General features: G+C 36.6%; 1 protein-coding gene and 1 non-coding gene across 5 annotated transcripts in view; one reads left to right on the top strand and one right to left on the bottom strand.

Moving 5' to 3' along the window:
• Window positions 1–696: 696 nt before the first annotated feature.
• The window catches only part of ZCCHC4 (zinc finger CCHC-type containing 4), a 58,714-nt gene continuing 40,725 nt past the window's right edge, over window positions 697–18,685 (bottom strand). For 2 of the 4 annotated variants that reach the window (XM_043871169.1, XM_043871165.1), the window contains 6 exons: window positions 18,327–18,427; window positions 10,530–10,651; window positions 10,199–10,274; window positions 7,364–7,415; window positions 6,721–6,865; window positions 697–1,411 (listed from right to left, as the gene is read on the bottom strand). In XM_043871169.1, coding sequence (XP_043727104.1) covers window positions 1,276–1,411; window positions 6,721–6,865; window positions 7,364–7,415; window positions 10,199–10,274; window positions 10,530–10,651; window positions 18,327–18,427 — 632 coding nt within the window. In that variant the 3' untranslated portion in view covers window positions 697–1,275. The remainder of the gene's footprint in view (window positions 1,412–6,720; window positions 6,866–7,363; window positions 7,416–10,198; window positions 10,275–10,529; window positions 10,652–18,326; window positions 18,428–18,685) is intronic. The other 2 variants (XM_043871167.1, XM_043871168.1) reach the window with 2 other exon arrangements.
• Window positions 3,468–3,574, top strand: LOC122673682. The gene has a single exon (XR_006334792.1). It is a non-coding gene; the product is annotated as a U6 spliceosomal RNA (small nuclear RNA).

The following is an 18,685-nucleotide window of genomic DNA, read 5'->3' as shown; positions in this document are numbered from 1 at the left end:
TGGCACATCTTGTGATGTCACCTGACCTATCAGGACCACACTGTCAGGGCCATGTGTGAGGATTCCACAGCAGGTACCAAACTTAAATACCAGGTAGAATTTAAATAAGAGATGGAGTACAGTTCTTCTACTTCTACTTAGAGGGCTCCAGCTAAGCCCAAGCAGAGATGCCTCCAAACATGCTCTAAAATAGTCATGTGGGAAAGAGAGGAGAGTCATTATGCAAATACAAGCCATTCAAAACTACCAAGTCTTGAAGATAATGTCAGATACCTAGCAGAGAAATGGGGAGAGGAATTCTTTGTTCAAACTCCTCCCTTTAGTGTTGCAACCCTGGACCACAGATAATTACCATCTTCACCTGTTAACACTTCTCCAGGCGAACAAGCGAACCGAGAGCCAGGTGCATGAGCCTTATTTAATTTAACCACAAACAATCCTGAGATGTGCTGTCCCTATTATATTAATGAAGAAACAGTGGCTTCTATAGAGTGAATGACTTGGCCAAAGATATACAACCAGTAAGTGTTAGAATAGGAAAGAGGAGTTTGAATCACCAAAACAGACTGCCTCTGCTACAACTTTTATAAAGAAACATCCTGCCTAAGTTAACAGACAATAAGATGACAGAGCAAGTCATAATTCAACAAACATTTAGGTGATTCTATATCATCGAAGGATAACTGCAAAGAGTAGTTGAAAAATAAATATTTAATATTAATATAACCATAATTGTTTTAGACGGCCTTTGTCAAAATTCTTTCCATCTTCAGATTCTGTCTTAAAAAAAAAAAACAACTGTACATTGTATTTCTCTTTACAAGTGGGATTTAAGCCATTGTACAATATTTTAATATCTAATTTAACATATATAACAACATACTCTTACGTTCAATGTAAACAAAACCTCGAGTTTTCATTCTTATTTTCTTCTTTGTTTCTGCAAAAGAATGCTCTGTGCCCATTTTTCAGATAAAAGAGGCTAAAATAATATTACTGGAAGAGATGTAAAGAGAGAAAAAAGGCACCAAAAGCTAGCTAGCCGGCAAAGATCTCCAGAGGGGCTGCAGTGTGTGTGTGTGTGTGGGGGGGGGGGGGGGGGGTGCGTGTAAAGGGGGGATGTCTATAAACCAGCAAAATACCACCTCCTTATTTTCAAGCTTAGAAAGGTGCATACCTTTGAGAGCAACAGAATTTAAGTCCAACATGGCACTTTCAGAAAATGGCATCAAAGGTTGGACTATAAATCTTTCTTATTCTCAAGTCACTGGACATTTAAGAGCAAAGATATTGATGGGTTCTTTCTCTCCTTTTCTTCTTCCTTGTAACAGATGTATGATTCATGGATTGTCCTTTAGTGGTCTCCATTTTCATCTTATTGCTTTTTCTTTGCTTCTGCTTTCTGACAGCCCTGAAAAACAAGGTGCTAAATTATTTTGGAGAATGAGCACAGTGAATTATGTAATTATGTTGAAGTTTAATTAACTAGCTAACCAAATAAGAAAACAGAAGGGAAAGAATTTACTGTATTGTAAGCATAAATCCTCAGAATCCTAACCACAGTAACAAGGAGATAGAGTCCTGACCAAGCAAAATGTTTTAGAGAAGAAATTTCTTTGAAAGATGGTTACTACAGATTTAGAACAATCTATTCAGGACAAATACACCACAGAGGTAAATAGTCAAGCCAATGAGTTGGGAGGTTTTTTTTTTTTTCCCTTCTACATTTGTACTGCTCAACTCAGCACTTCGATCTCCAAAACCCTGAATTACATTTTTCAGAAAAAGACCGATATATTGACAGTTAGCAATGGTAGAAAAATGCTGCAACTCTGAAAAGGCTTACAGAAGCTCATCTTATAGTCTTAATTTTCCTTTCCTCGGTATCCTAAAATCCTGACAACTGCCATACAGGATGTCCACATTTAGTGGTCTCTTGAAGACTAGCTTCAAAATGAATAAGCTGAAAGTCAATCTCTAAAAAGCATTAAATCACACCAGAAAACAAAAACAGATCCTTTGCTTCAGGTGCTCTCTGAACTAAGTTACAGGCAATCTATACCTGAGAAAGATTACTGGCCTGTTCATTCACTTTCTCCAACCTAGCAGAATCATGCCATTTATTATATCATGAACAAAGGGATGAGCTGGGGCTGCCAGCACTGGCAAACCTGGAAACTTTCAAGGCTGCCCAGCAATATCAACTGTTAAGACTCCTCCTTATAAACCACCACAAGTCCTAGGGAAAAGCTTCTTCTTGATCTTCCCAGGACCAAAATCTGGGAAAGCAGCTTCATACACAGTATATAATCTCCTAGTGGACAAACTCAGCCTCTCCTTTGGGTCATTCAGTATACATGTTAAGTGTTGGGAATACAAACATGAACGGGTACAATTGACTTCAAGGAGCAGGGAGACTGAGACAAGGCAGGTGTCATCCTTCCCTTTCCTTCTCCCCACTTTTCTTTTTTAGGGAAAGAAACTGAGGCTAAGAAACCACCTCTGAGGAAGTGGCAGAATCAGCTTGATTCAGGAAACTGTGCTCTTTTAATTTTACCTTGATACTACATATACTACTATAAATTATTCAGGTATATAAAATGCTCAGCATATAGTAACTCCTAAAAAATATTAGCTATTATTAGTAGCTCCACATGACTACTATTCAGAATTTTGCTTGGTAATTTAATATTTTTCCATGTTTAGATTTTGTACTAGGATATCTTTCAAGTTCAAAATAAAACAAAACAGTCATCTTCGTTCTGTTTTGTGCATGTTATATAAGTCTCCTTTTTCTCCAGCCATTTTTTTAAAGTAAGAAAATGTCCTGGTAAGTGATGAATTTAGCAAATGTAATGACGTATAATCTCTTGATCGCAAAATCAATGAAGTTATTATGCATGCCTGTATACAAAACTCAAACAAATTTTCTTTGGCTTATCCACTGATAAGAACTAAACATGAACCAGATTTCACTAGAAGATGTGGTAAACAAAAACAGAAGGAAAACACTCATTTGTAATATGAATAAACAAAATGCACCAGAGGTAGAGTCTTTAAACAGTGATAAACTGAGTATAGATCAACTGGCTGTTTTATTTTGCCTTAAAATTAAATTGACCTGGTATTGATATTTGTCCTGTAAATTACAAGTATTTATGTGACTGATAAAATGAGCTCTAACCACAAGAGGGAGCCAGCATCATTCTAGTTCATAACCTAAGGAAAATTAATACTAAGGAAAACTAAAGTAACATAAGACAACTATAAAACATACAAGATGAAAAGACCTTTTATGCCATAGAGGCTTAAAAAAAAGCATAAAAATTATTTTTTACTATTATAAAAAGTTCATGCCTTGTCAATTTCATTATAAAAATTTTTTGAAAGCAATACCTGAAAATAACTATTAACAGTTTAGGTGTCTTCTCTAAGAGAAGAAGATACTATTCAAGAATTATCAGGTAGTGCTCGCTTCGGCAGCACATATACTAAAATTGGAACAATACAGAGAAGATTAGCATGGCCCCTGTGCAAGGATGACATGCAAATTCGTGAAGTGTTCCATATTTTTAGACTCTGGGACTCTGTGGGAGAAGGCGAGGGTGGGATGTTTCGAGAGAACAGCATCGAAACATGTATATTATCAAGGGTGAAACAGATCACCAGCCCAGGCTGGATGCATGAGACAAGTGCTCGGGGCTGGTGCACTGGGAAGACCCAGAGGGGTGGGATGGGGAGGGAGGTGGGAGGGGGGATCGGGATGGGGAATACATGTAAATCCATGGCTGATTCATGTCAATGTATGGCAAAAACCACTACAATATTGTAAAGTAATTAGCCTCCAACTAATAAAAATAAATGGGAAAAAAAAAGAATTAGCAGGTATACCACATTCTAGAAGATTTGGTCTTGAATTAAAATTGATAAAATCTAGTACTGAAGGATACTACATGATTTTCCTCAATGAAAACAATATATTACTAACAAATAAACTAGTCAGAGCTTTTTTAAGAAACAGCTTTATTTAAGAACCAAGGAAGAGCCTACAGTGTATTACTAAAATGCAAATTCAGTTTCCATGTGTCATAAAATCACAGAATCAAAGGCTGAGCATGATACTAACTCCTGTTTGCAACTAGAATTATACTGTAAATAGTAAAACACCCCTAGATCACCCCTACTTTATGAGATTGTATTCTTAAAGGTTTATAAGGAAAAGTATTTTCTAAGACTCAATATACCTCTTTAGTTAATTTTTATAATACCACTTCTACCCTTGATTACTTAGTTGGAATAATTATTGAAAGTAGATTCAATAAAAAGCATGAGCTTCCCTAGTGGCTCCAATGGTAAAGACCCTGCTTGCAATGCAAGAGACTCAGGTTTGACCCCTGAGTTGGGAAGATCCCCTGGAGAAAGAAATGGCTATCCACTCCAGTATTCTTGCCTGGAGAATTCCATGGACAGAGGAGCCTGGCAGGCTACAGTCCATGAGGTCGCAAAGAGTCAGACACGACTAAGTGACTGACACTCCCATTTTCATTTTTCAGTGGAAAAGGTAGTTTAAATAGTAGGCAGAATTCAAATGGCTGGGCTTTAATGGAAAAAAATTTCTACTGACCAAAAAAATAAAAACAGATGGAAAAGAATACAATCCTAAGTAGTTAGTAAAGTATCAGGTATTCAGGTTGGTACAAAAGTAATTGTTTTGGACTATGAATTTTAAATCATTATAGCTAGACTCAAACACATCTTTATTAATAAAATAGGAACCATTACAATCAACACATATTTGCCAGTGAGAAATGTTTGTTAATCCCTGTAGCATAAAAATCTGTGCTTCAGGATTTGATGAACTCTTGGAAAGCGTTTTCTGCCGCCTGATGGTTGTGGAAGCATTTTCCCTGCAAAAAGTTGTTGAGATGCTTGAAGATGTGGTAGTTGGTTGGAGACAGGTCAGGTGAATATGGTGGAAGAGGCAAAACTTTGCAGCCCAATTCATTCAATTTCTGAAGCAGCTGTGTGACATGCAGTCAGGCGATGTTGTGGAGAACGGGGCCCATTCTGTTGACCAACACTGACTGCAGGCGTTGCAATTTTCGGTGCATCTCATCGATTTGCTGAGCATACTTCTCAGATATAATGGTTTCACCAGGCTTCAGAGAGCTGTAGTGGATCAGACAGGCAGCAGACCACCAAACAGTGACCATGACCTTTTATGGTGTTAGTCTGGCCTTGGGAAGTGCATGGAGTTTGTCCTTGGTCCAACCACTGAGCTGGTCATTGACAGTTGTCATATAAAATCCACTTTTCATCATGCATTACAATCCAATCAAGAAATGTTGCATAGAATAAGAGAAACTGCTGCTGCTAAGTCGCTTCAGTCGTGTCCGACTCTTTGCAACCCCATAGACGGCAGCCCACCAGGCTCCCCCGTCCCTGGGATTCTCCAGGCAAGAACACTGGAGTGGGTTGCCATTTCCTTCTCCAATGCATGAAAGTGAAAGGTGAAAGTGAAGTCACTCAGTCGTGTCCGACTCTTAGCGACCCCATGGACTGCAGCCTACCAGGCTTCTCCATCCATGGGATTTTCCAGGCAAGAGTACTGGAGTGGGTCGCCAGTGCCTTCTCCGAGAATAAGAGAAGATGACACTTCAAAACAATGACTTTTTTGACTTTTGGTCAGCTCATGAGGCAACCATTTATCGAGCTTTTTCACCTTTCCGATTTGCTTGAAATGCCAAATGACCAGAATGGTCAATGTTGAGTTCTTCAGCAACTTCTCTGTAAGGGGATCAGCTTCAATGATGGCTCTCAGTTGGTTGTTGTCAGCTTCCTATGACCAGCTGTATTACACTCCCCATCTTCAAGGCTCTTGTCTCCTTTACAAAACTTCTTGAACCACCACTGCACTGTATGTTTGCTAGCAGTTCCTGGGTCAAATGCATTGCTGATGTTGTGAGTCATCTCTGCCGCTTTACAACCCATTTTGACCTTGAATAAAAAAACTGCTCAAATTTGTTTTTTTGTCTAACATCATTTCTATAGTCTAAAATATAAAATAAACAAGTAATGAGTCATTAGCAAAAAAGAAAAGCAAGAAATGTGCATTAAAACAATGTGTAAAGTAACATCTATTTAAGAATGTATTCCAGTATCAAATGGCAAAATTCAACAATGCAAAAACCACAATTACTTTTGCACCAACCTAACACTTCTAATACTAAAAGATGTTTTTTTCATCACGAGTTATATGAGTGTTCAAAATCTTTATCCTGATGTCAATTTTCATGTAATATTAAACTTAGCTATCTGGTTTTCACATCAGCAAAACAAGAGGACTCAATACATGTCATCCCTTTAGTGTAAAAAGAAAAAAGTGTAATCATTCAAGTTAGCCCATTTGAAATACCAATAGTATTTCTAAATCAACTACTGTCATTGGTATCATGTTGCTCTGAATTATAACAACTATATTACATACACATATAGGAAAGTTAGTCAGTCATTTTCTACCTTATATTTTGGTTATTTACTGGTCTTGCCTGTAAAATCTTAAGCTCTCTGACTCACCTTGATATCCTTCCTCCCCATCTATGCCTAACAGTGAAAGCAACAATTAATTAGCACTTATGGATCCTCCAGTTATTGCACACTTTTGTGGATTGTTCTGTACACAAGAAAAATTTTTCTAGTAAATAAAGGAATTCAACTAACTTGTTAACTTTCTTAGATGTAGAAATGTTAGGACAAGTACTCCGTTTATGGTCTAATTCACCACAAATAAAGCAGCCGTCTTTAGGGCCCTTGCAAGAATGATCTGGAAGAGCACAGTGATTGCAAATGCTACAGTGGATCCAGGCTGTAAAATAAAAAATTAGGTTTTAGAAGAGGTTCATTTAATAGAATTTTTCATTAGATTAACCTTTATGATGAGGAAGTATGAATAGTGTTTACTTCAAATATTGTGATCTCTTTACCAAGCTAATTATAATTTGGCTAAAGAGGCCAAGGTTAAGAGGTTGGAATCCCATGTAAACCAGCTAAGTTCTTTCTGATACGTGGCAACAAATTCCGCCCTTCTGCAATGAGTCATGAACCACCAACACAATGGGGACCGGCTGAGCGATACAAAATCCTATTAAAATAAGCCAAACCAAACAAGGTAAAGTCATCTCTCTCTCTCTAAAGGAGAGAAAGTTCATTTTAATAAGTGCAAAAATTAAAAAGGAAGTAAATTAATGTAAGTCTCTATATTAATTTTTTTCTTTTGTAAATAAAGTTAAATAAAAATTCTGTTTAGATGAAGAAAAACTCAAATGTTTTCATAGGATCTCAAACACTAAGTCTAAATACTTACAAGGCTTTACACACTTTTTGCAGAGAAAGCAATGGTTCCATTTCCTGCCATCCTACAAAAACAATTTTTAAACTATGATTAATTTGTCATTAAGAATCAAGCCCCATAATTAAAAATTAAAATGGCTTATTAAAAGCTGTGTAAATTATTCATTCCTTATTTCTCACTTTCCTGAGCTTACAATTAAATACTTTGATTTTAATTTATGCATTTCTCCACTCAACTCAAATGCCCCAAATTCCATAACACTAAAACTGGGGGATTTATCTAAATGATCTTGAAAGTCCACTCCAGATCAATCAACCCAAACTGCACGAAGAAGGACTCAATGAAAATTTCAAGAGAATTAATGACTCATAGTTTTTATAGTCTATCTGACATGATCCTTAATAACGTTCATATTTGAGAAAATGTAATTTAGAAGGATGGAGGTTACTATCTGGGTAATTTAAAAACTGTGAAATAAAACATACCTAGAAAAGTACATGAAATGCATACATTCAGTTTAGTGAACACTGTTTATAAAGTTTATAAAGTGAACACTGAAGAACCCAACAAGTCAAGAGACAGAATTCCATCAGTCCCCTAGACACTTCCCCAAATGCCCCTTCCAGTCCAGCATTCCTCCTTCCCCACTGAGAAACACTTAGCCTAGCTTTTCTGATGCTCACTTCCTTGTTTTTATTTTTTCCACCTATGTGTGCATCTCTAAATTTAAAAAAAAAAAAAAAGTTTTTTTCTCATCTTGGAATTTGTATGATTTGGGCATAATTTTTTTTAAATGAAGAATACAGACAATTTCTAAACTAATTGGAAATATATATAATCAATGTTACCATAGTAAAAAACCAGTAAAACCAGTAAGGTATAAAATAATGTACTTTCCAATAGTTATAAAAATATAGCCTTTCCTTTAGAGAATAATACGTGCTTATCAGCCAACTAAACTTCACATGTTCTTTTTGACTGGATGTAGTTAAAATAACAGAGTATCCTACGGGTGATCCTGCCTTCCTAAAAATGTCAGCAGGAGGTATGTCCTCTGCAGTCCCTCCCCGCCTGTGAAAAGGCCTGTCTACCAGCGCTGTGTGAGGACTCAACGACTTAGTCCATGTACAGCACTTAGGGCCTGGCACATAACAAGTCCTGTTACTAACTGCTGCTTCATCAGAACAGTGATTGGTATCTAATAATCCAATTCCTTATTTGAAACAATTTTGCCCTCGACAAAATTTAGTCTTCATTTAGTGCCTTATTTGAAACACTAATAATTTTAGCAGTCACACATTACCATATAAAAATAACTCAAAAATTATTAATGATAATGAAGGCAACTAAATATTTTTAAAAGCCTGCAGTACTTTATGATTAGAGAAAAGATACTGCATTAAAATATAATTAATAAACAATAATACACTAACTGTTGTTGTTCAGTTGCTAAGCCGTGCCCAACACTTTGCGATCCCATGGACTGCAGGCTCCTCTGTCTGCCACTATCTCCCAGAGTTTGCTCAAATTCATGTCCCTTGAGTTGGTGATGCTATACAACCATGTCATCCTCTGCTGCCTCCTTCTCCTTTTGCCTTCTATCTTTCCCAGCATCAAGGTCTTTTCCAATGAGTCAGCTCTTTGCATCAGGTGGCCAAAGTATTGGAGCTTCAGCGACAGACCTTTCAATGAATATTCAGGGTTGATTTCCTTAGGATTGACTGATTTGATATCCTTGCTGGTCAAGGGACTCTCAAGAGTCTTCTCCAACACTACTATTCAAAAGCATCAGTTCTTTGAAGCTCAGCTTTCCTTATGGTTTAACATTCACACCCGTACATGACTACTGGAAAGACCATAGCTTTGACTATATGGACTTCTGTCAGCTCATTTCATGATGTCTTTGCTTTTTAATATGCTATCTAGGTTTATCTAGGTTTATCATAGCTTTCCTTCCAAGGAGCAAGTGTCTTTTAATTTCATGCCTGCAGTTACCATCTGCAGTGATTTTGGAGCCCAAGAAAATAAAATCTGTCACTGCTTCTACTTTTTCCCGATCTATTTGCCATGAAGTGATGGGACCGAATGCCATGATCTTAGATTTGTGAATGTTGAGTTTCAAGCCAGTTTTTTCACTCTCCTCTTTCGAGGCTCTTTAGTTTCTCTTCACTTTCTGCCATTAGAGTGGTATCATGTGCATATCTGAGGCTGTTGATATTTCCCTTGGCAATCTTGATTCCAGCGTGTGAGTTATCCAGTTCAGCATTTCACATGATGTACTCTGCATCTAAGTTAAATAAGCAGAGTGACAATATACAGTCTTGATGTACTCCTTTCCCAATTTTGAACCAGTCCATTGTTCCATATTAAGTTCTAACTGTCGCTTCTTGACCTGCATACAGGTTCCTTAGAAGACACGTAAAGTGGTCTGGTACTCCCATCTCTTTAAGAATTCCCCACAGTTTGTTGTGATTCACACAGTCAAAGCCTTTAGCATAATCAGTGAAGCAGAAGTAGATGTTTCTCTGGAATTCTCTTGCTTTCTCCATGACCCAGTGAATGTTGGCAATGTGATCTCTGGTCCCTCTGGCTTTTCTCAACCCAGCTTGCACATCTGGAGGTTCTTGGTTCACATACTGCTGAAGCCCAGCTTGAAGGATTTTGAGCATAACCTTGCTAGCATGTGAGATGAACACAACTGTATAGTAGTTTGAACATTCTTTGGCATTAATACATTAATATGAATTATAATATTAAAAAAATAACATTAAGCAAATGTAATGAAACTAGTGAACAAAAATAAAACTAATGTATTTGAGTAAAAACACATTCTAAAGAAAACTATACCTTGGATGTGCAAGAATTACAGTGTTCACAGTGTTGATTCTCTAGAGAAACATATCGTTGACACAGGGGGCAAAATCTAAGGAGAAAAGAAAGACTTGATGAAATGAGCTGCGTATATTTATACCTATTGAGATTCACAAGGTAGATAAAAGTTCACAGGCATGTTACAAAAATTCGGTATAATTCAAATTAAATTCAATACAACATTTTAGGCCACATTTAATAGTAATAAAAGTACTACATGAGTCAATATGAAAGGCATTTTCGTGTCAGATATATGGAACTTTATTTTCAGTGACTCATGTATTTCAAGGTCCCTCTGTGATCTTACCTGTACCCTTCTTCAATAGGAAGGATTATTCTGTTAGGTGGGATATTTGTGAAAATACGCACAGGAGACTGTTTCCGTCCTGTCTTTCCATGTTTATAAAGTGCATGATTATCATAATCTACCTAGAAAGCAAAAAAAAAAAAATTCAAAGAAAAATTTCTCAACTGAATCAACATTTGTTAAGACTCTTTACCAATAAGTGAACAAACTGATGCCAAGATACAAATTAAATCAGAGCATTTAACAAGAAGTTCTTAAAAGCAAGAGTTTACTTATTAGTCAACAGATTCAGAGAGGACTCCATGAGAATAAAATTTTATTATAAAAAAGGTAAAATTTGTTATGACAAATTCTTGTTACCTGGGATTAAGAGAAGAACTCTAATCTTGTATCCAATGCAACAGACTCTGCAAGAAGGGCTATTACATAATTAAGAATTTAGCTTTGGGGGTTAAAAAATTCCACCTTTGATGATCTGTGACAGCTTGGTGAGGGTTTTTCACTTTTTGCATTCTCTGCGTGTCAGTTTTCAGCTCCCTGAGGCTCAGTGCCACCTTGGTTTGGCCCTCCACCGTCACTTTCTGACAGAGCCAGGTCAAGGCCAGGCAGTGGCTCTGCCGCTCACTTGTTATATGACCTCAGGCAAGCCTGCATCATTTTCAACTGGAAAAGGAGGTTACTAACACTTACCTTAGAGTTGCTGTGAAAGTTAAATGAGCCAATGTATGTAAAACACTGAATTCAGGACCTGGCATATGTTGGAGATAGAAGGATGGAGACACAGAGGGAAATCAACTACAGTTCTCCCCACAATGACTACTTCAAGCATTCACCTCTCTCCTTAAGATCCCTAACTCAACTTTCCCTTTCTACAGATTATCTGGAAAATAAACTGAAACCAACAAGCATGATTCCTATCAGCTTCTGGCTCCCGTCTCCTCCTCCAAACTATCACCCATAAACATTCTCAGTTTGGTTTTAAACCTGCCGTGAATTCCACCTAGCCACTAAGTCCATCTTTCTTCAGATCACTAACTCTTAAAGTGTGGTGTCTGGATCAGCAATATCAGCATCACCTGGGATCATGTTAGAAATGCAATTTCTTGTTCCACCTAGGACCTAAAAACACAAACTCTGGGGGTGGGGTCCAGCAATCCGCATTTTTAACAAGCCCTCTTCACACACTAAAGCTTGAGAAACACTGCTTTAGATCACCCACAAGAGTATTATGAGATTTTTATAAGATAGATCTCAACTTTCAAGTAATAAATTGTGTAGATTCTACATAAGATTACACTTAAGAATTTACAACAGAACTAACTCGCAAGCTAGCTATTTAATGAGAGAATTACAAAAATATAAGGCATCTCAGAAATTCCTGTCAAAGTGTCCAAAACTTTGGCCACCTGATGTGAACAACTGACTCATTGGAAAAGACCCTGATGCTGGGGAAGATTGAAGGCAAGAGGAAAAAGGGACAACAGAGGATGAGATGGTTGGATGGCATCATCGACTCGATGGACATGAGTTTGAGCAAGCTCTGGAAGATAGTGAAGGATAGGGAAGCCTGGCGTGCTGCAGTCCATGGGGTCGCAGAGTGGGACATTACTGAGCGACTGAACTGAACTGAAGGCATTGAGCACAATGGAAAGAGAGGCCTTTAATGGAAGATTCCTAAGTTCTTCCATGGCCATATCACTGCTGGCTAGATTTACAGGAGAACAAATTTAGGAAGACTGATTAACAAGCTTCAGCAGTGGGGGGAAAGAAAAGTACAAGGTGAAGAGACCCAACTAAATGAGAGACAGTGAGGAAAAAAGCCCTAGGGTGTTCTGCATGGTGAGCATACACAGGTCAGCATAGTGAGTCCACAGTCTAGTGTAACCATGTAACAGTAGGTGTTGGCCTACAGTTGGACTACTCGGGACTATAACAACTATAATATCATTAACAAGGAAAGAAGATGAGGTTAAATCACTTTCAAAGCTCTGCATTCAGTTGCTACATTTTAAGAGAGACATTAATAAAGCCAGTTTATTTCTACTGAAAGTAATGGGGATAAATAGGACTTACAGTTTTACAGACTGGGGGTGTTTATTCAGAAGAGAGAAGACTGGGAGGATCTGATGGCTATAACTGAAGGGGTGTCATGTGGAATAGAAATTAGACTTCTCCTTCATTGCTTTGGAAAATAGAAGTAGGACCAATGGTTAGAAGTTAATAGGGAGCATATTTTATCTCCATGTGAGAAAATTTTCTAATGATTAGAGCTATTAAATAAATTGAGTTGCCTTGTAAGGCTGTAGGACTTTGCTCACTGAAAGCATTCAAGTGAGGCTAGATGGCTGCTTGTCATGAATTTAGTGGAGAGGATTATTACATTGGGAAGTTAGCCTATGCTAAAGCTATGCTTGTTTCCAACTTTAAAATTCTATGAATATATGTTACTATTAGAGGCTAAGATACAAAAGTAGACTTTACTTCAATCACCTTAAAACAGTACTTTAAGTAGTTTTCTTTTAAAATGGCTTAGATTCATAATTTTTCCCTAATGCACTTCTCCTCAATGTATTCAGTAAATACATGGCACCTTATCAAATCCAACAAAGATATTCTGAACATTTATGAGTGTCATAAGAAAAAAAATTCTTTGCAAGAGAATCTTATGAAGATTTTCAAATGCTGGAAAAGAGTATCTTAGAAAAACTTCTAGTAAATGGAATACTCTATGCAATAGAATAAATAGCAGATGGAAGAGAGGGGGAGAAAAGAACAATTTCTTTATGATTACCCAAGGAGTCAGAGAATGTGTGTGTCAGGAAGGTGGCTGATTACTTGATTTTGCATAACCTAATTGAGATTATTATTATTTTTAAATGTGGGTTTGTTGTGCTAATTAACTATAAACATATGGTATGTAAAATGCATGCTGCTAGGGTAAATTAATGTACCTCTAACATACATCCATATTTCATAGCTTCATCCACACAAATAAACCTCCTATGGAAGTGCTGTAAAGCAAACACAATTTTGCAAATTGCATATCACTAGTGGTAGAGCTGATACACCATTTTCCCATCATTATCCCTGACATTTCACTCACAATGATGATGAGAGGCATTTTCAAATAGAAAATTTCTCCCATGGAACTGATTAATGTGATGAAGTACTGTATAGAAATGAGGGAAAGCACAAAATCTCTGCAATTCCTAACTTTTAATTTTATCTATAAGCAAATGTCTTCTGCAACACAAGACTGAAACTAGTTCTATGGAAACCAAGACATTCAACTCGACAATTACTCTGCACCTACTATGCTTCAAGTGCTATGCTGGGAAATAAAAATTAAATAAAAAACAGTACATACTTGTATTTTCAGAACTCCCTTAAGTATTTCTGTTTAATTTCATTATATTCAAAAGATCCCAAGTGAACTCTTCAGCTCCATCAATCAACTTCTGCCATAGCAATAAGGTTTTTTACATATATATTACATATACAACATGTAATATATTCATCAGGCTTAAGTCTAAAAGTAAAACTTATCTGCCATCCCTTTTCTGGTTCAATTATTTTATTTTACAAGTAAGGAAACAGAGACCTGGAAAGTGACTTCCCTCAAGATTAAAGAACTTCTAAAAGGTTAAAAACCTTATTCCATGTAGCCTCTTATTTTAAACATCATATGTATAGATACATATTAGACATATACAGAGACATACACAGACATGTTTGTATATTATTCATCACTTCAAATCCATTAAATATTTTGTGTTTACTATATAATGAGTTTTGAGAAATTCTTGTCACCTTATAATTTACAATCATTTCTCAGAAATTCCTGTCAAAGTGTCTTCATTTCTCGAAATCAGCCTTGAAAAACAGTTTTCTAATGGGATGATTTTTTTAAATGATAGCTTTTAAAAAAAAAAAAAAGCAAAGATCTCTACTTTTAACAATCCAGATAAATGTCCCGGACTAAGTAGAAACAAGAGGTCAGAGCATGTTCCAGGCGGAAGGAACGTGAGATGATCCAGCTCAGACGTGGTAAATACAGGACCTGAATCTACCACTCTCTCGACTCTGACTCTGTGGCAGACATCACTAACCAATCACGCTACTTTCTGCCACTGAGTCTGGTATTCTCAACAAATTCCCCAGGAAGTCACTATCAATTCATCAGGCTTAAGTCTAAAAGTAAAACTTATCTGCCATCCCTTTTCTGGTTCAATTATTTTATTTTACAGGTAAGGAAACAGAGACCTGGAAAGATAAAGTAACTTCCCTCAAGATTAAATAGCTTCTAAAAGGCAATGCTAGGACTCAAACTTCTGACTCTAAATCAGAATTTCTTTTCATTACCAAATCCTTCCTTTCTAGGTCTTTGATAACTATTTTATTCTTTATTCATCAAGTGCTTTATTACTGAAGATTCTCTATGACTTATGAAGATTTGCAGCATTTCCGCCTTCCTCTAACCTAAAAAGTATTTCTGAAAAAAGAGATTTTGTGATTTTTTTTTTTTTTTTACTGTATTGTGGTTTGGGGGCATATAATCGTCTCAGACCAAGTCAGAAAGAAGGCCTAATCAAGGTCTATGGGAAAAGATCTGTGAAGGAGAGGAAACTTGAAAATTTTTCATTTGATGAAGGCAGTTTAATATAAAGGAAAAAATTACCACAAAATGAAGCTAAAAAAAAAAAAAAATGAAGCTAAAGTAACAATAGAAAAAAAGAAAGAATGCAAAAGGTTTGGAAAGGATAATAATAAGTCTAGAGAAAGTCTCAAAACAAAAACAAAAAACAGAAAAACCATCAAAGGTGAAGTACAATAAACGAGGTTTACATTCAACCCAGGAGATCTGGCAAAATCTTCTCCCAGTGAGTATGTAATGGGGCTGTAGTTCTTATCTTTAGTAGCAATCACAAAAAAATGAAGATTTGTTTTGTTTTATAGTTTTATTTTAATCTTCTCAAAAGCTGGCTTTCTCTTTATTGAAAACACTGCTTTTCACCCTGTCTGATATACATGATCTAATTAGAACTTTTCCCCCCGAAGCACTGAGTTATAGAACTACTTTCAGTGAGCTTGGACCTTGGAACTAGTTCTCAAAACTAAAACTCCAACATTTGTAAAAGTTCTTTTGTAGTAACACAGCCTGTCTAAACAAACGATAACTGGTTAATCCACATTAATTGCTCTCATCTGCCTTATCCTGGATCTGCCTTCTTCTGCCTCCTCACCATTTCAAACTCTTGCCCACAGTGAAAAAATGGAAATAAGTTTGAGCAAACTCCAGGAGATAGCAAAGGACAGGGAAGCCTGGCATGCTGCAATCAATGGGGTTGCAAAGAGTCAGACATGACCTGGCAACTGAACAACAACAGAATGTGGATGAAAGTTTTCTGAGGAATGATGTGTTTTACAATTTTAATGTCTCAGATACTGTACAAAAGAGACCTGAAGAAAAGTTTTACCCTGACTCTGGGACCATCTGAATAATGACAATATCAAGATGGTTTCAACAATGCTGATAGCAATGACCTTTATTCTACATTTGCTGTGGGTCAGAGACAAGGCTAAGCTTTTTGAGATATTATCTCAAATAATTCTTAAAACCTTATGAGGCAGATATATTGTTACTGTGCTCATTTAACAAGTAAGATAAGTTTCAGAGAGTTAGATAAAATGTGTAGACCTAGTTATTAAGTGTCAGAACTAGGATTAAAACCCAGTTCCTTTTCAACTCCAGAGTTCATGCTCTTTTTCATTCAATTACTCACTCAACGTGTCTAGGGCACCTACTATGTGCCAAACATCGTACTGGATGATTATCCACTGTCAAAGGCAGCAGGTGCACCTGGAAGCCAGAAATGGCTTACTCAATTAACATCGCTAAGATATGTCAGCTATCTCTGCTTTGCAAGTGTCCATATTACAGTAGAAGCATCCTTCAGACAAGAAACAGAAAACTGGATGCCCTAAAAAGGAAAGTAAACCAGCTTTGAGAAGAATTATGATACAGATTTTGCCTAAAGCAGAGCTTAAGAAATCAAGGTTAAAATGACTTGTGCTACACAGTTTTGGAAAGGAATCTGTTAATGTGGTTCAACAACCATGAAAATGTCCATTAAACTTGACAGTGTAACTTTTGTAATTCTATTTTAGTTTTAGAAATTTATTTTAGGGGAGTTATGTACAATATAAAAAAATTCTATGAATAAAAGATGTTTAAAGGTGGAAGCAACCTCTTAAGTCCGAAAAAAGAACAACAACATAGTCCATTAATGAAATAATAAAGCATAAGATTATATAGCTACATTTAAAAATATACATTTATATAAGGCACCATGAAGGAAGCAGAAATCATATTCATCTGCTATGATTACAAACATGTAAAAGGATTTTCTGAAAAGACTAGAAGTGAATACAGTTGACCCCCGAACAACACAAGTTTGAACTGTGTGGGTCTACTTATTCATGGATCTTTTTTAATAGTAAACACTATCAAAACAAATTTGGCTGAATCCACAGATGCAGAACCACAGATATGGAGAAAGTTCAAATACAGAGGGCTAATTATAAGTTATACACTGATTTCCAACTGCACCCCTAACCACCCAGTTATTCAAGGGTCAACTCTACTTCAACAACATATTTGCTGTTTGGAGCAGAATTACAGGTAGGATCTGTGCCCTCATTTTTAGTAACACTGTTTCTCACATTATTTCTAAATAATTTTCATAATAATATACATCTTCAAGATGTACAAAGATTAGCGCCAAGTGCTACAGGAATTACACATATTATCTTGTAATAGTGTATAATTATATTATACACTTATTATAATAATTATATATATACTTATAATAATAATTAATATTATATAATCTGCAAAAATACTGAATCACTCTGCCGTGCACCTGAAAGTAACACCGTATGGTAAACGAACTGCGCTTCAATTAACAAAAGAATCAACTTCGGGCTTGCAGCAACTAGTGAAGACTTTTACAATTTGGGGGCTGAAAAGCCTTGATCAGAGACTAGTCAACTGCTCAGAAAACTCAAACAGAAAAATGTCATTACAGAAGAAGAAACTGTGCCCCCTTGCTGGCCACACACTGTGATGGCAACAGTAGGGCTAAACTCAGAACTCAAGGAAATGAAGCCAGGAGAGCGGACACTAACGCAGACGAGCTGAACGGCAAGGGTGTGACGGAGAAGGTCTGGTCAGTGCCCTGAATCAGCACACTCACTCCTCAGCACCTTCGCTTCTCTGACACACTACTTGTTCCAACACGACTTTGGGCAAACCCCTCCTTGGAGCTCCTGCATCCTCTGGGCAACAAAGTAAAGTGTACACGGCATTCCACCCACCAGAAAAAGCGATTTACTTCTCTACCACCTCTGAATGGGGAAACCCCATGTTCATAATGATGATCTTGGGGTGCTGCCCAATCTCCTGGTGATGTGAAACATTAGATCATTTAGTTTAAAACCTGGCTGAGTTCAGAAGTACCTGGGAAGCTTGGTAAAATATTTTTTCTTACAGCTTACCCTCTGATTTTGATTTAGTAGGCTTATTTTGGTACCTAAGAATCTATATTTTTAATAGGCACCCTGGAGATTACAGACACCAGGAACCACTGCACTAAGTTACATATGATAGAGTTTTAGTGTCTCATATAGCTTATAGTGTTTGCATTTACTAAAACTGATGGATAGTCCTAACAGAATATTTATTTAAGCAGAATATCCACTTCCCAACCATGCCAGAAAACAGAATATTTACTATACCTGGTAATCCAGCATGCAGAAGCTTGGGAAAAACTGACAAATTCGGGATTCAAAAAAATAGGGGAAAATCCAGAATATGGGTAGTTCTTTCTGACTGTTATCTAATGGATCACAAAAAAGAGAAAAGAAAAGAAAAAACTGATATTAGAGAAAAAATAAAGCAGAGAGTTGTTACTGAAAAAAATATGGTATTGGGAGAAATTGTAATCCTTCAATACATTTAAATCATACAGAAGGAGAGACTATTTACCGGAGTACCATTTACAACTTGACTTTTCCCCAAAGTCAATGGAAATATTCTTGTATATTTAATCACAGCTACACAGGGTATGTAATATAAAAGTTAACTTTATATGCAT

This window comes from Cervus elaphus, chromosome 17, assembly GCF_910594005.1.
Source record: "Cervus elaphus chromosome 17, mCerEla1.1, whole genome shotgun sequence".
In the NCBI taxonomy this organism is placed as follows: domain Eukaryota; kingdom Metazoa; phylum Chordata; class Mammalia; order Artiodactyla; family Cervidae; genus Cervus; species Cervus elaphus.
The sequence above is the reverse complement of the archived record's forward strand: the minus strand, read 5'-3'. Positions and strand labels throughout refer to the sequence as shown.